Source organism: Anneissia japonica, unplaced genomic scaffold (assembly GCF_011630105.1).
Source record: "Anneissia japonica isolate Jap-2015-1 unplaced genomic scaffold, ASM1163010v1 scaffold3709_len703521_cov189, whole genome shotgun sequence".
NCBI lineage: Eukaryota > Metazoa > Echinodermata > Crinoidea > Comatulida > Comatulidae > Anneissia > Anneissia japonica.
The window spans coordinates 318940-344052 of record NW_022694779.1 but is presented as its reverse complement, the minus strand read 5'-3'; the positions used below and the strand labels follow the sequence as shown (position 1 = coordinate 344052).

The 25113-nt window shown below is 33.1% G+C and overlaps 1 protein-coding gene across 1 annotated transcript in view; it reads right to left on the bottom strand.

Annotated features, from left to right (window-relative positions):
- The window catches only part of LOC117101316 (1-phosphatidylinositol 4,5-bisphosphate phosphodiesterase beta-4-like), a 24718-nt gene extending 245 nt beyond the window's left edge, over nt 1-24473 (bottom strand). The window contains exons 1-5 of the mRNA XM_033241282.1: nt 24397-24473; nt 18694-18753; nt 7804-7956; nt 1651-1730; nt 956-1091 (exon numbers count right to left, since the gene is read on the bottom strand). Of these exons, the coding sequence (XP_033097173.1) occupies nt 956-1091; nt 1651-1730; nt 7804-7953 (366 nt within the window). The 5' untranslated portion in view covers nt 7954-7956; nt 18694-18753; nt 24397-24473. The remainder of the gene's footprint in view (nt 1-955; nt 1092-1650; nt 1731-7803; nt 7957-18693; nt 18754-24396) is intronic.
- Nucleotides 24474-25113: the final 640 nt, after the last annotated feature.

The window sequence follows — 25113 nt, the reverse complement described above, 5'->3', positions numbered from 1 at the left end:
ACACTAGTCCTTCCTCAGTGGCGAGTGAGTGAGGGTAGAAAAAGCTAGATGGTATAAAGTGAGAATTTCATGCAAGCATGATTGGAAACAACAGGCTGGATGAGATTAGAATAAACAGCCTAAACAAGTAAACAGGAAGGCCAAAACTAAACTTTAGAGGCAAGCCTCAATAAATAAGCCAAATGATTTATCCAGAAAAAATCTAAGTGATTCTACTTTTTACTTTATTACATATAAAGTACATTACCTCAACCAACCTAAGTTTTTCTTTTCATCAAAGTCACTGTGCCTTGTAATAGCACACCAGATAGATGACGCATTAAAAGTGTTTTTTTAAATTATTATTATTCATTACGGTGTACCCCCTTTGAATTACACAAAAAATATTTTTGCAAGCAGCATTGAAAGAGCTAGCAATTAGAAAGGCATAATATTCTTTCAAAGGATAATTTACCACTTGGAAAATAGAGTAGGTTTTAGTATGCATTGTGGAGGATGCTGGCAGAAATAATTACATGCTTAATAACAAGAAATTAACATGTAATCAAAGGAGGAAACATAGATATGGTAATATCCAATATCCTTAACTTCATGTACTTTTTGCAGTTAAATTTATTAGGCTTTTGTTGGTTTTTACTTACACAATATCTGATTACACTACACTTTGTATCATATGATGTTCAACTGATTGTTTAATTTGAATTTTGATTAAATTTATTGTATCATATTGTACATTTCATTGTTTGGGTTTTACATCAGCTTTCTGGAGAGTCAATGCTTTGAGCTCTATTTTTAGATTGGATGGAATATATCCTCATTATTATTATTATGATCATTACAATGCATCTTCAAAATATATGTCGCATACAATTTCTTCAAAATATCTCGCATACACTAATAGTTCTTTTCTATATCATGTAAGATATATAAAATAAAAAAGTAAGAATTTAATAACCTTATTTGATGGTAGTTGAAGTTCTTCTAAAGACTTAGTAACAATCTTCTCTGTTTTTCCTGAGGCAAATGTCCTGGTTAAACTCTTCACTGGGATTTTTCCGTTCGGGTTTACTTGGAAATGGATTCTCATCCAACTGAAAAAATTGGAAAATTAAAAAACTTGTCAAAATCAAACCACAGATTTGTAATCAACTGGTTTGATAATGATAACCTTGATGTGACATTTATTGTCTACCAAATTATGATTGACTGCAAATAATATATTAAAAATAAGTAAAAATCAGTAATCTTATATAAAAGTACACTGGCAGGGCAATGAAATAAACAATTTGAATAATTCATGAGTACCTTGAACTTTTAAACAAAACTATTGCTACCAAATGTAAATTCAGTTTCATCTCATCTTTAAATATTATACTGTACTAAAATACTTTCAGTACAGGTAAGTTCATGACCTTTAAAAAAGGTCAACTGTTGATTGGCAGTTCAAGGTTTGTTAATACATCATACCCAATCACCGGATAGGCACTCTGGATGTTTGTATTTAACTGGGATTACGACAAGGAAATGCAGATTACAGAAAAGAAACATTATATTGACCACAGGAAGATAAATGCGGGCTCAATGAAAAAAATATGTAGGAATGGCATATACTGGCATAGCGTAACTATGGCAAACTACATATACACTTACTGTTTCATCAAACTTGTCATTGGACATACATTACTGGCCTTGAAATTATGAGTGATTGACTGCAGACCATCAACCCATGCCTGCGGGAGAAAAAAAAATCACTCAACTTCAATTGTTTTGTCTAATTCTTATGGATTTGTTGACCTCACAGAGATTGATAATGCTACAAGAATCCTTAAATTGGTTACCAGTGAATTAAGGCATCTATGCAAAGATTATAAGGATGCAATTATGTACGCATCTGTTAAGAGTGTATAACAACTGAACTCAGTCCAAATGGTCAGCTCAGTCGGTAGTGTAGTTACCAAAAGGTCTTGGGTTCGAATCCCAATGGGACATACATTTTTCTAAAAAATTTAATATTAATTAATTGGACAAAGAAAATATTTTCTTAAATTACTAAAAGATATACAAGATAAAGTAGTTAATGAAAAGGTTGTGGGTTCGAATCCTGATGGGATATACATTTTTATCCAATACTAAATATCATCTATTCGTTGGATACAGAACATTTTTTTATTCTAATTTTTTATATCTAGAAGTTACTTCAAATGCATGTACTGTACTTAATTATATTTTTTCATGTTTTCTTTAAGCATGTTTAATAAACCATAATTATACTACTAAGATGGGTAATGGAGCATGTTACTTAATTGAGTTCGCACAATTTGAAATGTTGACTCGAAGTAAACAGACAGTAAATTAAAATCAACATTGTTTCACTATGTAATTAATGGCCAGTATAAAGGCTTGTATGTGCTGTCCAGCTGAAGAGAGTTTGCCAAATACTAGGTCTCCATTGCAGCGATAACAACCAATCAATATACAGTAAACACTTTTATCGCAGTGTTATTGATGCTATAATCATCTTTTGTTTCTCGTAACTACAGTATTTTGTTTATACTTATGTTTTTGCCCAATGGCCATTAGATTAGGGGACTTGGTGGTTACTTCCCTTTCTTATTTGATTTGTTTTTTTTTCTCGTTTAAATACTCATTTCATTTAGTTTAATATTAAGATATGTGTAATATGATATGGCAGCCTTTTGGAATATGTGATAGGGGCTAGGATAAGGGAAAGAGAGAGGAAAGAAGAGAATTAACAGATAGATGATATCCAGAAGAACGTAAGAAGGTATTACAAGATAAAGAGGGATGCAGAGAATAAAAAGAACACAATGATAATTTTCTTTTGTATACCAGTTTTAGGTGACCTTCATTATGGATAAAAAGCCACCACAATATATACATACTTTAATGTATTTTTATTTGTGTTTCCTTATAACTAAGCATGGCTGGCCAAAGATGGTCAGCTTGTGGTTAAAACTCTTTGACCACACGGTTCAGAAAGTAAATCCTTGCTGAGCTACTGGAGGCTCATATGGGCTGGGGCTTATCCCTACTTTCAAAGCAGCATGAAGAGGATGAGAGCACGATGCTCCCCCTGGGTGGGACGCTGGTCCACCGCAGTTTACTCCCAGAAATTTGCTGGTAGTGAATCTTGGCAGTTTAATCTGAACCTGTCCTTTACGATTGGGAATTTTAAAGTTACAATATCATCTAAATCTTCTTTAATTTCTGTATCTGAAAAACCTTGACCTGGATTTGATGTGTCTTCTTTTTACTTGAGATTGAATAAAGATGATTTGCCCCCAAAATATCCTTTTTTATTTATTTATTTTTCGTCACTCCTTTTTTTCCCCCTTAATTTAATTTCCTCTTTTATATTTTATTATTTTCCTTTTCTGATTTCCTTTATAATTTAATTTACTCCTATATTTTCATCTTCTATGCTGCCGACAATTGTCTTTCACTGTTTCTACATCATGAAATGTAACAGCAGAATAAATAATCAGACAATTAGTAACATAGCGGATTCAGGTGATGATGATAACATAGCCAACACAATATCATTACTTGCAAAATCGATATGCATACTCGGCTAATGTTTCCTACAATGTTATGATTGAGTGATACTATTAACATAGTATTAAGGCTAACAATACTTTTGAGAATATTACTTAACGAAATGTAATTGGATTTATATAGTCCTTTATTCCAAATTGTCAAAATGCTCGAGGCATGGACTAGTTCACACAGTAACTGAAATGATTGGTTATTTTGATGGGAATGATTACCTTAACATTTGGCTAACAAAATACTTCCATAGAATTTTAATGTAAATTTCATAATAGTTGATTATTTTATGTTATGCACCTTTTGTCAGATTTGCTCAATTTTAAGATTCTGTTAGACAATCTTTGTGCTGATTCAATACTGCTTAAAAAAATCCTTACAAATTGCAGTTCCGTAACCGTGCAAGTGAATCTTGGCAGTTTAAGCTGAAACTGTCCTTTACGATTGGGAATTTTAAAGCTACAATATCATCTTAATCTTCTTCATTTTCATGTTAAGGACAACTGAAGTCTGCATCACCAAGGGTAATTGAATACCCATAGGTTGTGATAATATTTAAAATGACACATTTTATTGCCATTGTTAAAAATCACCTTGAGAAATTTATTTCATGCGTTTACGTCAATTTGCACATAACATTTACATTTATTATTAATATAAACATTTTTTAGTGACCTGAATTTTGTATTATTTTTTTTTCAGGACAAGACATAGGAGTATCTCTTGATCTATCAAATGTTACAACACACTGCATAGTAGTGTAAAAAAAACCCCTCATTGTATACACATTAAATATCAACATTGAAATTTCATAATTTAAATATGATAAAAAATAACTTTCAAAGAAAGCAGTTAAAAAAATTTTTTTTTACTGATTTAAATATTTTTACTACAAAAAACGTTAGGTGGAATACCATACAATTTAACATTATATATGCGAAGAATATAGGATTGGTTTTTATACATCCATAAATTGGCTAGAAATTTTCACATTCTAATCATCAATTTAAATATGCCATTAAAATATCTTGAAGGAAAAAACTTAGTCTTATCTCTTTTTTAAATGAAGCACTTCTATATTTTCTATCACAAAAGTAAAATGTTGCGACTTTTATTTAGAGATGGTCGCAGACAAGAAACTAATATTTTTCACTACCACATTGTACACGTTTAAGCTTAAAACAGACAAGCAAGCGTCAGCTGGTCCCTCAATATATAATGACCCAATGATAAATATAAATGCATATATTCATAAACGATGCACGGTTTTGTGTTCATTAATCTAGAAATTTAAAAGAGAAATAATGTAATTAACCAATAAGAACATAGCTTTAACTTCAAAGACGAATATGCTAATTTATAGCAAGTTAATCGACATCTGCATAAAGCAATTTTTCATAATCAGTATAATGGTAACATTGCCCTCCATGTCTGCAGCATCCTCATCCAGGGTAGTAATAATGGGTTGCTAGTCTGTAGCTTCCTCATCCAGGGTAGGAATATTGCTTTGCAAATTTGCAGCTTTCTTATCCAGGGTAGTAATATTACCTTGCAAGTCTGCAGCTTGCTCATCCAGCTTCTAATATTAAAGAGCAGGAATACAGCCTTACGGCATCATCCTCTCAACACGTAATTCATGGTAGGACATTGAAAGATTATGCCTTGGATTCTATGGAACACTGCGTCAGGGTCCAGGGTAATAATCGGACAGCACTGATTAGATACCATATAATGATTAGATAGTATAGTAGTGCCACTAGGCCAAAGATTTGCAGCAAGTATAATGAGGTTAACAAGTGGGAAACAATGGGTTAGGGTGCTGATCCAAGGCAGTATGTAGCAATGATAATACCATTTCACAAATAGGTGAAATAAACCAAAATAAGACAAAAAGAAAATGCTTTGTAGATATCTAATCCTTTGACTCAATACATATTGCCGGGATTGGATATGGATTCTTTTAACCTGTGCATAAAAAGGCTTGCCAGATTGGAAAAGATAAGTATCTATGAAAATTCCTCTAATATTGCTAGAATATAAGAAAGTAGCAAGCACCCATGAATACGCCCACACCTTAGTAGGTAGTGCACATACGCCCCTTCAAAAAGTTCCTCGCAATTAGACGCCCCCAAAAAATCATGGTCAATTTGTTAAAAAGCACCTAAAATCACCTTATTTTGCAAATTAGCATTCCCTCAACTGATCATTGAGCCCCTCCCCCACTTCACCTTCATGCCCCCATTAGCACCCCACTTCAAGAATCCTAGATAGGGCACTGCACCTTAGCCTTATATAGCTTAGCTGGTGGAGCATCAAAAAATATTTGGAGGGTCTAAGGTTCAAATCCTGGAGACAATACATTTTTCTCAATTATCATCTTTACGGGAAAATCTAAGCGAGCATATCTACCTAATAGCCTTATAGCTTATTTGGTAAAAAAATTAAATGGTCATTGGAGGGTCTTTGGCTCAATCCTTATATGGGAATAGGTCTCTAACAAAATGTATTTTGATTGACGCTTTTGTGAAGGTAATCATGGGTATACCTTACCACTACAATACTGTTAGCCAGCCATGGATATACCATATACATTGCAACAGTGAAAAAAGAGAATGTGCCATGGAAATTACAACTACAGTATATCATAGCTTTTGCAACCATGAATACCCCACATTTATAAAGAAGACAACAATTGGTTGGCTATACCAGTACTTGGAATGCTGAGTGGCAGATAACCATGACTAGGTATACACTCTTGTAAATCCTTTATGATAAGAGGATATCTATCCCCTCTAATTATATCAGTACTAATGGTACTTGTGTCAACATGCATGGTATTCTATCCATATTAGGACAATACACAGTACCACATCCAATGGCCAAGAGATAGCATGCACTTTCCTACAGCAAGTAGCACTTTCCGTACAGCAAGTACTAAAACATATTATAAAACAGAACATTATATCAAATCATGACAGAACGCAGATTCGTGTATGACAGAACACAGATTTGTAATAACATGCACCAAAGAGATTACAATACTGATTCCCTCTCAATTTAAACTTTTTAAAAGTAATTAAATTAAATTATCAGAGCCTTTAAATGATCCATTATATAACATATGAGGGGGAAAAACAAACACTTAAACTGCTAATCTATTTTTCGTCTTTCACTCCATCAATTAGTCATCTTGTGACTATCCTCCCACCAGCGATAATCCGGTTGACTGTTACACATGCGATATGCTTTATCTAGCTCAGATGCTAACAGTGTTAAACTTCAGGTATCCATGCTTTAATTAACTTTCTCCTGGACATGTGTGGAGCACTGTTATCAAGGTTATTGCTAACAGTAGGGTGTAATTCTACGATAATTTAGAAACGTGATTGTGTTACTCAGTTTACAGATTAATAGATGGCCATACTGTAGACCGGTATCTTCCTCACTGGGACTAACTTTTCTTTTCAAATTTTTTTGATATAGTGCTTCATGATAAGTACACTATGCTTCCTTCTCAGGTAATTTGATGATGATGATGATGATGAAGATGATGATGATGGTGGCAGGAAAAAATGGAAGGAAAAAATATAACGATAATGTTGTTAATAAATATTTGAATAGTTTCACCTGGTTTGCTGTTAAACTTTAGAAATGTTTGATCGATAAACCAAGCTCAGTGGGTGTAGTAGATTTACATCCATTGTGCAAACAACTCCACAATGTTATTAATGATTACAGATTAATTATTAATCATAAGAATGATTAAAAGAATGGATTATTATGAATACTGGATGAGCATGATAATAAAGATGATGCAAAAGATGATGATATTAATGATAATGAGGTGGAAGAGGAAGGCAAGGATGGTGATTATCATCATAGTGAGGATGCTGAGGAGGTTAATGATCATAGTGGTTAGGATGGTAATGAGAATAAAGGTAAAGAAGATGATAATGTTAATAAGTTGAGGAAGGAAATGATGATGAATTTATTAATGAGATTAAAATGAAGATGATAAAATTGGTATTGAGATTAAGATGATGAAAATGATAATGATAATATTGATAAGATGATCGGATGTCAAAGGTGAAAATGTTGATGAGGGAGATAATGATGATAATGATGATATAATGATGAGGATGATAATGATGATGATAAAGTCAAGACTAATAACGAGTTTGATGATAATGATTACAAAATACCACTGGTATCATGAAGAAAGTCTTAAGTCCATACCTGAGCCGTGTATGCGTCTGATGCGGTCATCCGCATGTAGCTAATATTGACGAGATCCAGACCGCTGCATACTGTCACAGTTCTGTCATTCAAGTCCCCTTTGTGGTCTATCATCTTCTGTAGTTTATCATAGTAACTTGGGTCTTTCATATCCTGTGATAATAAAAAGTTAAATATAAATGTTTTAAATTAAATTATTTTTAAAAAATATACTTATTATAAACATTTTTTTAAATATATTTTTAATTTATATATTATCAACAATGAGATATCACTGTCAAGTTGAGGACTAATTGATTTCTAAAATATAAACAAAAACATAAACTCACCTCTTTCTTTTTTTAAAATCAAACTTATAATCCTGAACTAAAACTCACAGTTGTTGCAAGTATGACTATCATAACAAAATCAGATTCATAATGAAACGAGTTATTTCACATATATGTGCATGATGCCATATAACCCATGGCAAAATCACTGGTATTGAACAGACCTTACATGGGTTATCATTGGGAAACTGGGGGACTGGAGTTGCAGGCAGAACCTACTGTACATAAAAGTAACCCACATCAAGCACATTTTGGGAATGTACAATGACTCCGTCCCTATAACATGTGGTCTATGTTGTCCAACAGGCCCTACATATTAATAATCACATAACCTTCATTGCAGACTTTATGTTAATCTATTTATGGCAGACCCGACCTACATAATTGATGACTTTTTCATACAGAAAGCACCTACCATGACCAATCAGGCATGGTATTGATAGAGCCTACATAAAACAATTACCCCCTCCCATCGCCTAATCAAGCACATTGTAAGATGTACGGTAATACACTTATGTCTTTAGGACCTACATAAATGATGACTCCAGACCTAATCAGAAATGATACCATCTGTGACGACATCAGCAGATATGTCCACAATGACCCCGACATGGCTGCCTTAACCGAGTACTGATTGATTGATTGTTGCCGTGCGTATATGTACATTAAAACTGTATCATACTATAGCTGGATATTACACAGTTTATACCAGTCATTAAGAATCTGGCTTTATAGTACATCATCCATCAGCTATGACATTACCATGCCCATATATGGACAAGATGATAATATAATATTCATATTATAAGGACAAACCATATGAATTTGTCAGAGAAATTAATAGTGTGGATATCATCAATTTTCATCACCTTACTCCTACTAATCATTTACTTTGCTTCCATCGCCCACTGTCTATACCAACATCGTTACCATCATCATTTCAGACTTCTAATAAAAATTAATAACATGCTCTAAATGCTCTATACTCATTAATCTCCTGTTGATTTTGACTGTTTTTACATCCAGTTTACATTTTAGAAGAGTGATATAGTTTACACAATGCTTCTTCCCTGTGAACAAGGCTTCATCAGGTGTTGCACAAGGGGGAAAACCCCCAACAATTGGGACAACCCCCATCAATTGGGACAAATCTTGTGAAACTGAATCATATTATTGTGTAAAAAATGCTAGTGATGTAGCAAAGAGATGGTTGTAGATTACAAACGGCACTCAAATATCCTACAAGTTAAGCCGGAAGAAGACTTACTAACACCTAATCACTCAACATATTCTACTATTCTCAATTAGTAAATAAGCTCATACTCATGAGGTTTTTTTTTTGCGGTAATTATCTCATAAATTATGGATTAAACAACACTTCAGGTGAAGACCACGGACTAGGTAGGCTTAACTGTCTGGTGAAAACAGTTCATGCGAGAACTTCTAGCCCGCTACTTTAGCAAGGAGCTTGCACCAGCTAGGCTCAATTGCCTTGTCAAAACAGTTCATGTGAGAACTTCCAACCCGCTAATTTAGCAGAGAGCGTACACATGGTAAGCTCAACTGCCTGGTCAAAACAGTTCCTGTGAGAAATTTTCACATAATGCATTACCAGATAGTGTAAACTAGTAATAGCCTTACTACTTGACCATAATATTTCCCATGAGAATGTTTTGCCAGCTATTTCTCGAGAGATTGTCTAATAGCACATCTCACTGCTTGGTCAATGCAGGTCATACAAGAAATTTCGGCCCGCTAAGCTAAGAGCATACACAAGTTTGTACCATAGCCAACAACCTCTAGTCGGCTACTTTTGATAAATTTTCTTGGGGGTTGATATGATGACTATGACAGGTATCTTAGACAGATATGACTGTCAAAGGTGCTTTGTCTTAAAATCTAATTTAAAGTCTGCCTTCAATTTTGAAACACTGTGGATATAACTAGGACTATAAATTCTAGGGGTTAGAGGCTAATATGCAACGACTACGGGGAATGTTTTCTACAGTATGAGTGATGTCCACAGCTGCTGATACTAATATTCTACAGTAAGGCTTTACACTCCTCCCCACTCCCTTATATTAAACCTTTATGAAATATCTTCTCACCTAATTTTACCTCATTGATTCTAACATTATACATTCTAAATGCTGTATTATTTTTAAGTTTTAAGGATGTATTATAATTGTAACTGTTTCGTCTACTTAAAAGAGCAAAACAAAAAATTTTGATGATTATCTCACGGCCACTTCCCCGTAAGGTCTGGGACCCCCTGGCCTTAACCAGTGAGAGCTCATAGCTATTATGCCACTGTTCATATTCCTTTAATTCTCATTCTGTTTCTTCTCACACTGATACTCCCATACTTATTCCCATACTACTTACTTCTTTCCATACTTATTTCTCCTCTTCCCTCCCATACCTTCTCATTTATACATTGTCCTCCCTTGATTCTATACTCATACTCTTTTCAACACTCATTCTATTTCTTTCCACACTCATCCTTCCATTCTTATTCTTCTTTCCTACTTTTCCCCCATAACCATCTTCCTTTCGTCTATTCGTCCTCCTCTTCCTTCATATACATGTCCCTTCTTCATTCTCAAATGCATTTTTCCTTCTACATACCTTCTTCCTTTCCTCACTCATTATTCTTTTTCACATATTTACCCTCCTCCTTATACCATTTTCTTCTCATCTACCTTATACCATATTCTTCTCATCCACCTTATACCATATTCTTCTCATCCTTCTTATAACATATTCTTCTCATCCTCACAATTTCACACAGTCATCCTCTTTTCCAGATTTATTCTCTTTCTCAAATTCAAAATCCTTTCTCGTTCATTACTGTTAATCGGTGTCATGTCACCATATTTAAACCTAATCTAATTATTTATTTATTCAGGCACCCAGCAGTAACAACAGTAATTGGTTGTTATAAAATATACGGTATATAATATCTCCATAGTGAGGAAGATGATCGTGGCATGACTTTCCCTTTGATAGAATAATCAGAAAGACGAGTTTTAAAATGTAAACAAGAAACTGACTATAATAATCCAATCAAAACAAGCCATTAATTGCAATAAAAAAAAAAGAGAATTAAAGAAATAAATGTTTAAGGCCTAAATAAATAATTGTGATGTTGTAATCTGACACCACTAACTTAGCAATAAATTGTATAAGACCTTTTTAAAGCCGACTACACAGGTTGGGCATAAATACAGTAATTGGAAGACTCCCCTAAGTGTGTACCATGCACGAACCCTTGAACTAAATTGAGCATTGTGTTCATTTTCCGCCAAATTGACACCATGTCTAGCACTCAGTTTGATCAATGCAACTGTTAATATGAAATGGACGTGTTAAGGGAGACTAACTAATTAATAAAGAATTTTCCACTAAAGTACAAATATAGCATTGTCCATTTAATTATGATTTTGTACAACATCATGTCCACAATGTTTTAATCAAATTTTATCAGGATTTCATGACGTTCGCTGGGTAAAAGCACTGAGGAAGCAACGCATACGTACATAACATAGATGGCAGTTTTAAAATATTAAATATAAGAAACGTTCTCCAACACTATTTAACATGAGATAGTGAAGACATGCTCGGTAAAGGCTATGCTTTTTTCCTGCGTCACTCACTAAGATTTTTATAATCTAGTACCCAGTAAAGGTCACGTTACTCCAGTCAAAGATTACGTGTATTAACAGGCGCATAAATAATAACGTTTCTATTCTTCTGCGTCAACCCTTAAATTGGCTGGTAATCAATTTACGGATTTTCAGACTGAAGCATCTGCACATCAGTAAAATTTAATCATTAGATTTTTTGTATAATTGGAAATTGACAACTTATTGGCTCCTTTAAATGAACATTGAATTTTAAGGTTTTGCATTTTTTTTTACCACATTTATATAGGGTAAACTTATCCTACAAGGTTGGGTGATATTTAGAGCCCTCTTAAATACATACAATGATGTGATGCTTTATAAACTAAGTCTCATTACCAGTTTTAGTCATGAGAAAAAGTACTATGCTGTCAAGATTTGAACACAGGACCCTGGATTTAGAAGACAAGCATCTTAGCCACCAAGTTACATCTCCATAGAATATGTTATAAGAAGGATGAGAAGAATACTTTATAAGAAGGATGAGAAGAATATGTTATAAGACCGATGAGAAAAATATGTTATACTGATGAGAATTCTATGAAGAATATGTTATAAGAAGAATGAGAAGAATATGTTATAAGAATGATGAGAAGAATATGCTATAAGAAGGATGAGAAGGATATGTTATAAGAACAATGAGGAGAGTATGTTATAAGCATAATTATTTTTTATGAACGCACCATCACTATGCTACGCGTGATGCAAGTGGAAAGGCGTAGTTTTCACAAATATAATATTATTATATCTTTAATATTTTATGTAAATTTACTTTGAAAAACAGTGGATAAGTACTAAAATGCTTGCAAAATAAAGAATAAATAAATCAAACTTGACCATTAGAGACGTTTTTACGTTGAGCAGACGCATATAAATTGCATGCGTATGCGTCCATAAATAGATGACCCCTATAGACGGCCGTTATTCAACAACTTTTCATGTCAATTAGACGTATGGAGGTAGTAAGCATCCACAGATACTGTGTGATTCCAAACGCAATATTACCGTAGTGCATGACACGAAGAATTTTAAGTTCACGATTTTCTAGATCCACCATGACGTTAAGTAGTTTTTGCTCGCTTTAAATAAGTACAGGTGAAACTACGTCTTAGCTCTACCGTTCATCATAAAATCCAGAAAAACCATCATAAATTAAATTTAAACATTTACATCCTTATCTAAAAAGATCAAGTAAGTGTAACTTCTTATAAGACTATTCTTTTTGCTACACAAATGTTTACTACAAATCCTTTAATTGAATTCAATACAAATCTAAGCAAAAAAAAAATCTGGCATCTGTTACTTGGTGAGAAAAATTTGGCCTTGTTCTATTTTTTAAATTAAAAAAAAACCTGTATCTTCATTCAAAATTAAAATTTGAAGTTATGTCTAATAATAGTAAATTAATACAGTATTTTGGCAGTAAGAATAGATATGTTTAAAAACCAACAGTAGTTTATAATTATTGTATAAACCTGCCAAGAATGATGCCTAGTTACAGCTACAAGAGGATTATCAATATATTTACCAATAAATTCAAATTAATTTTAATTGAAACAATTTATTATTTTGGATTAGTATTTTTATACCACCCACTCTTTGATAATCCATTAATCATGTAACTGATGTAGTAGGTAGGAAGTGATCAGATTCAATAAACATTTCTGTAACATTAATTCCTCTCGATTGATGTTTACCTTTTCAACTTGAGTTTTTGCAACAGACCTTGTACTAAAGTAAACATGACAGACATTACATAGTGGAAGGGTGCAGAATGTCATTTAATACACCATTTTATCAGGTGTATCTATAAACAGCGCCACCAAAGTCTGAAGACTCGCATCTTTTCACTGGGGGACATCTAGCAGAATAGCAGTAACAAAACAACCAAAAACACTGTAGGTTTTATGCACCCCTATTTTATTTCAAACTGGCTGCATCTAGGCCTACCTGACCTTATTTTATTTAAAACTGGCTGCATCTACGCCTACCTGACGTCATGCTGTAGCACATTAACACAGGCAGAGTTATTTTTAAGTTTAGGGTAAAGCCAATTCAACCAATCAGTGAATTGGGATTTGCATAATTCGCCATAGACATAGCCACTGCGATTTTATTTTCTATTTTCACAGTGGTAATTGCCAGTTTCTTGGAAATTTAGCAACAATGGAATTGAGAGCAAATGTTTGAAAGATATTTACGGTTTAGCTTGTGCAATATTTATCTCTGGTAGGGTTTCTGTTTGTATGTAAATGCAAATTTCCAGCATACATTTTTGTAATTTTGGTCAAAAAAATTTTGATTTGATAACCACAGGGTGGCTACCACCAGTCAAGCTGAACCAAGCAGGTATAGATACAGTATAAGAAGCAGATGGTCATTGACTACATCTTTAGCTTTTAAAATGTGTGACAAGGAATCTGACAATTTTCAGTGGAGGCAAACAGGTTGCAGAGACAAAACCAAATGGGATCCACAAAATGAGCACTTTTGAGCTCTTTCAATACATTTTAAAACATATAATGCCCACTGAAGAACACAAGCAATATTTTTCTTTTTTGGTTCGGTTTTTTGGTTCCTGGTGAGCCCACAAGATCTTGGCCTTATATATGATAGGCTGGTGTTACCACTGCTGGGATCAGTACTCACATATACTACTGCATACAGTGAATTGGCACAGACCAATAATACTGTACATTTAATGTCACAATTCCAACCACTGGCTCCTTTATACTCTGGCATGGAAAGAGACACAAACAATGTACCTAATGTGCCTTGTTATAAGTACGCAAGCAAAATGCACAAGGTTGGATTCATGCCTGCTCTAAGTTTAGAGTCTGAACCGCTGTGTCAATTGCCGCCTCTGGTATACGTCTGTTTGATAACATATCTTTGCTAGTATAATTATCAAACAATGCATTACAAACTCTCCATTCCACGAAGCCAAGCAATTTCATTTTACAATACCGAATTTAGAAATAACTGAAACCACGCACAAAGTGCTGTGTGTTTTCACTAATTAATTTCAATGAATTGTAATTAGGAATTTACTATCCCAATTTACTATCCCAGTCGATTAGTCTATACGGATTCTGTGGAATTGCATGGAAAAAAAGCTATGTAATACCAAGTAACAATAATAATAAAAATTGGGGATATTTTATGGTTAAAAATATTTTTCTACCCAAGAGATGTTCAAGGACGTAACCACCCATTTTCCCCCAAGTTCCTAAATATTCAAAATCTGTATCTCATTAACCATTTCTAAGTTTTTCATCTAACACCTTTTTTTCCGTCCTAGAAAAATCAGTTGTACAACATATCAAAAATATTTTTTCGTCAGGTGCTTGGCTTGTAGGCTAAAAATGAATTAAAAAAAATTTAATATTAATATTCCTCAATATGCATACTGTAACTTAACACTTTATTTACCATAAGTAATGAAAGCATGATATACAATAGCAATTCATATTTAGGTTCACATTAAGTTCACATAGACATAATGTCTACACATGATAATGGAACACAGTTATTATCTTTAATAGAGGGAGCATTCCATTTTGGGATTCCAGATTGTGATAATAGAAGAACTTATATCAGCTCATATTTAGCAACCAATACAACCAAAATCTTAATGAGTTTGTAGAGAAATGCAATTATACATGGATTTTGCTTATCTACTCGTCACTAAATAAAAGTTGAACTTAAAGTGAAAGAAACAGTTAGAATAATAAATGATCAAATGAGTGCATAATGCGTTTATAAAATTATCGGGGGCTTTAATGCAATGCTTATCAAAGAGCGGCGCTTACTACAAATTAGATAAAAAAGCCCTTTACATACATTTTATAGAGCACATTGATACAAATATTGAAAAGTTACCACACACCACTTCATCACATCTACCCCCTCCATGAATATGAATAAATGAATAAATAAGAAATAAAAAAATAAATAAATAAATAAAATAATAATAATAATAATAATGGAATAAGAGTAATGATAAACAATAAAGAACAATTAATTTACTAGAAACTAAACTCGCGCGGGAGGAATAAAGTAAACGACAAATATTTAATATAGTAATATAGTCACTTAATTTTTCAAAAGACATTAATTTCAAAGTGTCTAGTCTTCCCACATAAGATTGTTCCTGAGGTTTTTGCTGAAGAGTATATCAAGTAGCCTTGCGTTGAATATTTTCAATTTGTGCTTTATGACCTACTCGATAAGGATACCAAACATGATTACAATAATGAATATGTGGAAGAACACCCAAAAGCAATAGAACGAATAAACCCCAAAATACGATATCATTTGGAAGTAACCTCATTAACTTGATGTCCCCAGGAAAGATTATAGGAAATAAATACCCCAAGAATTTTAAGATGATCGGGATTCGACAAAACATGCCCATCAAGGACATACGAAGGACGCACCTGATTCCTCATACGTGTAAGACTAATAACAGAACATTTTTTAGGGTTTAAAGCTAATAAATTAATTTTATTAGCTTAAATGTATCGCATCATATAATTGTTGCTAGGCCTATCTGTTATTGCTCTTTCTTACATGATTTTACATGTGCGTGTGAAAACAATTGATCTCAGTAGGAATAACTCAGAGATTAGCTATGCTACAACTTTTTAAAACTTGTTACATTTGCTACTATGTATGAATTGGGTATAAGTTACAATGTTTGTGTTATTTTAGTCCATAAGAAATTGTTAGCTAAGAGCACTAAGTCTACATACGATAACAAAAATCAAGACATTTTTGGCAGATGAGCTCCTCTGAGAAATGGCGAAGCCACGCTTAGTATTACTTTCTTGGTATGTTTTTTTTATGTTTATGTTAAACGCATAGAGGTTTCCATAATATGCGCTCTATAAGTCGACCATTGTCAGTATGTATGTTCCACAAATGTTAGTTTCAAAATTGAATATCTCTAATAAGCACCACAAAACCTATTGGTGTTTAGTGGGGAAAAAAATTGTTTAAGAGTGGTGCTTAGGCCCTATAAAAAATATTATTAGTTTATCATCCTATCGTGGGGGGGGGGGGGGGGGGGGGTTTGGTTTGACCGGTTTGAATGAAAAGAACCCCTCCTTTCATAAATGCCCTTATAAATTATCAGCAAAAATTGCCTTTTGCATGGAAGTTGTTTAAATAACTCAAAACATTTGAAATTTTGTGTCTATTAATTGGAGTGCCATTTCCGGACATCTGAGGTGTTTTATCCTTAAAATCTTTCCCAACCATAGTGAGGATCAGGTGAGCATGGACTTACAAAGTGCCCTTTTGTGGAAAAAATAGAATCCCCTTTAGAAATCCTTCCTACAGGCTTGACTTTTTGATCCCAAAAATGTCTTCTTAATAGGGGTTGTACTGTACATGTTTCCATTTAAGGGTGGCATTTTATAATGTGGGTTATATGGTCGTATACCTAGGTTCGTTGATTAGATGTTAATAATAGTGTTTCCAGTGTCTGCTGTACACAGTACTCTTTGGGTAATGTTGGGAGGTGGAAAGAACTGAATTACTAACGTTAGTTACGCACATTATGGTTTCTGTCCTCAAGAGGGCAGTAGTGACAAACAGTAAATGACACTACAAACTATAATAAACTTATAATGGGCGGATGAGCTCCTCAGAGTCAACAACCAGCATCCTTAGTTTAAGCAGAACATTAAGGATGTTTACATTTTTTTTTATTTGGAAAAAAAGAAATGTTTCCATGAAATATAAGGTACCTCAGACGATCTGTGATCCACAAGGCAATAAAACATGGTTTTATAATACATGGTTTTAATATTAATCATAGGGGAATGTTCAGTCATTATAATAATGGCCCTAAAGCTGGGCATATACTATGTCCTACAATGATGATTATGACCCACAGCCAACAAATCTATCTCCTCTCTCTCTGCGAAGCCGTCTACTGATTGCCGATGGTAAACAAAGCTGATTGTCATCTGCATCCCTTGTTGTAACATGGGATTGTATTGGCCAACAACTGTTGGCACAATGTGTTGTCAACAGTGATAACTGTATAGTGAATGTCAAGGTCCTTATTTAAGGTCACTACTAGTCCTAGAGAATATTGTATGTTCAGACTTGTGCCAAAAGTTTTGTGCTTGGCCATTTAGACATGTTGGTTCAGCCAGCTTTGTCGTAGAGAGAGAACTAAACGAAAGCTATAACACCGCAAGACCAAAACATTGAAACACTCGAGGTCACAGTGATAACCTGTCGCTTTTAAGGTCTGGCAAAAAATGTTAACTCGGGCATCGTGATTGGATTACTAGCCTGGGTTAAGGGGTAAATTAACGTCTGGTTTACGATAACTCAACTAAGATACAGTATGCGCCTCATGCAACTCCCAAGTTTAAACTTAGCCGCAGCATGAAGTTCCATCTGCAAAGACTCCATAAAAAGATGGGGAATCCACAGACAAAGCCTCTTTAGTGTTCTTAAATCCCTTGGTCTTACAGATGTAAGACCACATTTTTATAGTCACAAACAACGGATTATTGTAAATCCAAAACACTATTCCATAAACACAATAATAAATCAACTTTAAATGTCAAACAATTAATTTTTTTTATATTACAAAAAACATTCAATTTTTCAATAGCATGTTAATCAATTATAATGAACTTTTAACAACATTTATTGTAAATAAAAACTATGAAAATAAATATGGAATCTACTTTACTAAGGCAAGACTTTTTTTATACCTTGTTACGCAAGCTTATTCAGGTTCACTAAGCTATAAAAAAAAGTCTCATCTAACTGATCTGTTATCCATTGATTGATTGTCTGATTACTTCATTGGTCAGTTGATTCAACTTCATAAATAAATACAATCTGCTTACCCGTGCACTTATTCCTTTCCTGATGTCATTTACTTGTGATAAGTCAAGAACTTGCCCTTCCTTGGAATAATAAAAAAAGATAAATTGTTAATGATTTTTAAGGCAGAAAAAAACACCTCTTGTAATATATGTGATGTAATAATAATGATAATAAAAAAATAACAATAATAATAATAATAATAAAAATAATAATAATAATAATAATAATAATAATAATAAAAAGCTCAAGAAAATAAATTATTTCAACTGAGGGCTAACCTAGAATCCAGATATTACCTTATTACATGCATCCCCCCACAATCATACATGATCGTGGCACCACTGCTTATTCGTTTAACAGTGGTAGTAATTTTCTGTTTTTAAACTACAATTGTCAAACAAATGAAAGCTTATTCAAGGTTTATAAGCCCAAATTGTACATTTGCGATTTATTGGGAGTTTGCAATGTTATGTTGTAGCTTCTTCGATAATTTCATTGATTTTGAGACGTTTTTTGAAAGCTGACTTCTGCATGAACCGATAGACCACCCGCAGATACAATACCGGTAAGAACCCAATGTAACTGTTTTCCCGTTCTCTCCCGATCACACTCAAGTACTGGTCTCCCATGAAGTCCAGATTCAACATAAAACAAGTAACAAAGTAAATACATATAAAAAATCAATCAAGGAGGTTACTTAATATTATTTTAAATATATTTAATGTAATGGTGTCAAATTTACAGTGGATATCTATTGGGAGCTCATTCCATAATTTACATGCCCTGTAAAGAGGTTCTTTTTCTTTGTATATTGTTTAAGACTGGGATGATTAGTGTATTAGAAGATTGATTTTGTGTATTTTTGGAATGTACAGTATTAGAAAATTTAAATTTTGAAGAAATATATTCAGGAGTCATGGATTTTAAAGATTTAAAAGTCATAATTAAAATATGATTATCCCATTAATATCTTTAACCATTTTTCAATCCATTGCACCAAAGTCTAACTCCTAAACTTTGAACTTTACACGTTTGATTAATCGCCAAAGAGAATTTCCTTGATAGGGAGAGATTTGGAAAACTTTAAAATTTAATGATTCCTGTTTTGGATTCATTCAAACTAAGAAACTTTAAAGACGCCCGAAAGCGTATGCTTTCAATACAATATGGTATTTTTGTAATAGCAACAGCTCTATCTGCATTTGTGATCATAGATACATATGGTACAGAAATATTTCTTCATCGTTTAATATAAAATGATTCCCTCTTTCCACACATACAATCCCTCTAGTGTAATATACTTGCTCATCATTCTTGCTTCCCACGCACCTACTGTACATAAACATCTAAAGATATTAACCCCTCATTCTCCCACATACAGTTCCACAAAATGGCAAATGTTGAAACAAGAATTTTTGTTCAAAACACTTTAAACCAGAGTATCAAAAGATTGCAGTAGGTTATCGAAGTGAAAGAAGTGTATGTGTGTGTGTGTGGCATTCGTCAGTCAGTCTATAATTGAAAATACATAATCTATGATTAACAATAAGAAATGATGATTGAGTAATTAACATTCTATCATTATTTGCCACATAGCCAATAAACCAGTATATTTAAAGATTGCAATACATTTAATGAAGTGAAATGTATGCGTGGTATTTGTTATAGTCCAATAGATATACATAATCTAATATCTCTATTCAACATTACCTGATGCCAATGATTCCTTACTTGTATGGCAATTCAAATTGAAGGTTTTGTTGTACTACTGTACTGTTTGTAATTTTAATTTCTTTCCTTTTGTTTGACTAATTTACCTGTTTAAACTTTTGTTTTATTTTACAGTATTTTATTTAATTGTATCTCATTTAATTGGTCTATATACTTTATCTGCAAACCATATATTATACTATCCCATTATGAACATAGTTATGTATTCATTTATTTTACTTATTGTAAGTTACCTTCAATAACCATTTCTGTCACACTGTAACCACAGGCCCTTAATTCAAACTTTATGTTGTTCCTTGTGTTTTGAATTTGATTTAATTTTTTTTTTCCGTATGGATGCACCATCATGTATTGTCTGATGTGTGCCACTGATGCAAAAGTGAATCCAATAAATATTATTAATATTATTATCTATGATTAATAATAAGAAATGATGATTGACATTTTATCATTAAATACATTGCCACATTGACAATAAACCAGTATATTTAAAGATTGCAATAAATTTAATGTAGTGAAAAAAGTATTTATGTGTGGATTTTGTTAGTCATAGTCCAATAAATACATTATCAACGATCAATAAGAAATAATTGATTGATTAATTAACATTCTATATCGTTAAATGTACATTTGCCACATTGCCAATCATTAAAAATGCTAAAAATAGCCACAAAAGTGGCAAATGTTCATCCTGTTTAAGTCTGGTTTCTTTGCTCCTAAATTATTATAAATCATAAATCAATGGTATTTACATATTTGTGGAAAATTAGTAATGAATATTTGAGGAATCTCACATTGGGATTCGAACCCAGGATTATCCGATTTCCGTTTGAATACTCTGCCATCTGAGCTATAAGGCCAAGTGGTATACACCTGTAGATTTTCTCATTAGGACACATTTCTATTTCTCAAGGTATTATGTAATACGCAATGAATAATAGGAAAAAATCACATGATGGTAACTTTGGTATGGAGATACACCTCCACTGGTAGTAATAAAAGATAATCATCTTTAATTACCATCAGTGGCGGCGTATCTCTATACCAAGGTTACTATCAGAAAATTAGTATATTAGTTTTATAATATATGTCCACTACTTCTTTTCAGCATTTTTTTTTTTTTTTTTTTTTTAACAACTAAACTGCCTTAAAAAAAAAAAAAAAAAAAAACTGACTTTGGGCATCATATTCACTAGTGAAAAATTCACAATCACACCTTACAATATCTGCATACTAATGGAAGTCCGCTGACTTGATGAGAAATGACAAAGGATGAAACTCATCATAACAAGTCCATAATTTAACCGAAGACATCCAATATCTTGTGAGACGTAGACATCGAGGGCGACATTTGATTTTTTAGATCGATTTGATAATACATCAATTTCGTTTGCTTGACATTTTCCAACTCTATTACTTGGTAATTGACATGTTTATCATTCATACGTACCTCCAGGATAATGCCATACTTATGAGGCCAGCTTTTATGAATATACTTAAGTTTGAAATCTGACAATATAAAATACATGCCCAATTTTTAATGGCAACCATCCATATTCTTTGAAACTTACAGCAAGCAATGCAATCTTTGATATGAATCATAATTTCACTTTCATCTATATTATTTATTTTTACATCATATTCAGCGCCGGTGACAAGCCAGTTTTGTTTGCTTTAATAGGCGCTTTAAAAATGTGTATTATTATTATTATTATTATATTCTAGAAGCATCTAGCAAGCATAGATAAATGGGATCTGTGTGTGTCTATGCCAAATTCATGAGGTTAGGATAGGTTAGGACCATTTGGGTTCATTAATGGCTATACAACATGGTGATCTCTTCATTAGGATCGGGGAGTGAAGAGCTGATCTTTTCTTAAAACCCTTACACTCAATGTCGTAGCCAGCTTTTGGGACAGTTGAGATAGTCACACACAATATTTCTAATGGGTCCACACTTTAAAAAATAAGTCCAAACTATGCAGTTTTATGAATAACTTGAGTCCACTTTTTGAATAATGGGTCCAGATTTCTCATACTTTGCCTGAAATGTGTGAACTTTTAGGAAAATGGTCCAAATTTTTCATATTTTTTGCGTAAAATGCTTTTAACTTCAGAGAAAATGGGTCCACATTATTTGGATTAACGCATAAAGTGGGTCCACTCTGATAATGTCCCGTGTTTGAAAATACTGGCTAAGGCATTACTTACACTATAAACTGGAAGCGTGTTTATTACATCTTTTAAAACCTTTACCCTAAAACCTGAAAGCGTGTTTGTTCTAGGCTTGGGGAGTGGAGGGCTAATCTTTTAAAACTCTTACCCTATAACCGGGAAGTGTGTTTATTAGGTGTGAGGAGTGGATAGCTCATCTTTTAAAACCCTTACATTATAACCTGGAAGTGTGTTTATTTAGGCTTGGGGAGTGTAGGGCTAATCTTTAAAACCCTTTACACTATAACCTGGAAACGTGTTTATTAGGCATGGGGAGTGGAGAGCTCATCATTTGGGACCCTTAAAGGTTTTATGAGGTTTGAGTAGGTGTACTTTTTATGAGGAAAATCGTGACATTACTTTCAAAGAATTGAAGATCAGATGTCATTCCCCAGTAGGCAATGGTATGTGTTTAAAATGCGAGTTGTTATTGGCGGACCGAATTTTGGACAAGCCTACGCACAATTACCAAATTTATATTTGATATTAATGCTTACGGTAATGTCAACCGAGAGAAGCATGACTTCTAGGTTGGTCCTCATCAAATGCCTTGTTTTATATGTATATTTTAGCCATGATGAAATAAATGTTTTGATGATCTGATTTGATGTGATACAGTACAACACGTACATAATTCTGAAAAGAACTATTGTTTGTTGAGAATATCTTCAGTATATATGGCTGGAAATAATTTCATCCATTGCCATTGTTAAACCAATTTCGATCATAAGCTTTTAATATTCAATAATTTATGCAGTAGGACAACCTTACATTTATAATGAGTTGAAATTGCATAAAATACAGTTAGTTATGACAGCTAATAAAACAACAAAGCAAATGGCATTCAGGGTTTTATTGCTGTAAACTACTAAAATCAATAATATATCGTATTTTTTGGGGGGCATTTATTAGTGAATACCGTCAAAACAGGTTACTGCATGATCATAAAGACATATTGATCCAAGCCTGGTCAGAAAAAATGTAATTCTACCTGAGAAAAACATTAATAGAATGTTTTGAGAATGATGTTACTTTCATTAGATTTGTTTACAGTCATTTAAAGGGGGCTCTTATACACATCGGGGGGGCAGAGGTTTATTTTAAGGAAAAAATTGAGGGAAGTGTTTATTCAAAATGATGCTCCGAAGGGGTGAGCGTTTATTCAAAGCGAGGATATTTATTCCAATAAATATGGTACTGTAAAATAATAGAAAATCTAGTTGCTTATACTGTAGCTCTGCAAGTTTATAGCGATTACCTTTAATTATTTGATAAAAAAAAAATACTTAAAATATAAATCAATGTTGTTGAAGAACTTGGTAAAAAGACAGCACATAAAAAACACATTAATATTCTTGCCTCTAGATATTTCTCTGAAAACCGAATCCTGATTTCATGTTACGGTTTTCAAATTACTGGTAACAATTTGTCAATATATCATAAGTTTTAACAGCTATCTGCAATATCCAGGCAACATTGAGGCTTTGTAATATACTGCCATAAATCAGGGATGATATTTTAACAGGTGAGCCATCAACTTCATCAAACATATATTTTTATAGCAACCATGTTTCAACTATGTAAGTCAAAGTTGGAGTGTCAATCACTGATTTGTCATCTAAAGAAGTTTAGGTGACACTGGCGGAACTGAAGATACATTTGTAGCTCAGCCACCATCAATTTAATATCACCAATAAAGCATTCCATATAATATAGTTTACATATAATCAATAATATGTGCACAAATATAAATCAATAATAATTGATAATTTGCTTACCCTTCCTTCACTTTTCCAATAAATGAAGAAGCCATACTCATCCACCTTATATATACAGTTCTGCTCAATTGATCCTGAATCCTATCAAAAAAAAAAAGTGAGAGAAATTTACCAATTGCAGAGAGGAAGAGTTAGACAAATTATTAACAAGTGGCAGATTTAACCATCACTGAGAATGGCAAATTCAGTCATCAGTATTAGAGTTGTAGATTCAGGAATCACTACTGTAGGAGTAACCCTAAACCCAATAAAAAAAAAAAAAAAAAAAAAAAATAGACTCGACCATCACAAAGTGAGAGAAATTTACTAATTGCAGAGAGGAAGAGTTAGACAAATTATTAACAAGTGGCAGATTTAGCCATCACTGGGAATGGCAAATTCAGTATCACTATTAGAGTTGTAGATCTGTCTCTTCTACACATCTAGATGTGTATAAGAGACAGCTTTTAGGAAAATGGTCCAAATTTTTCATATTTTTTGCGTAAAATGCTTTTAACTTCAGAGAAAATGGGTCCACATTATTTGGATTAACGCATAAAGTGGGTCCACTCTGATAATGTCCCGGGTTTGAAAATACTGGCTAAGGCATTACTTACACTATAAACTGGAAGCGTATTTATTACATCTTTTAAAACCCTTACCCTAAAACCTGAAAGCGTGTTTGTTCTAGGCTTGGGGAGTGGAGGACTAATCTTTTAAAACTCTTACCCTATAACC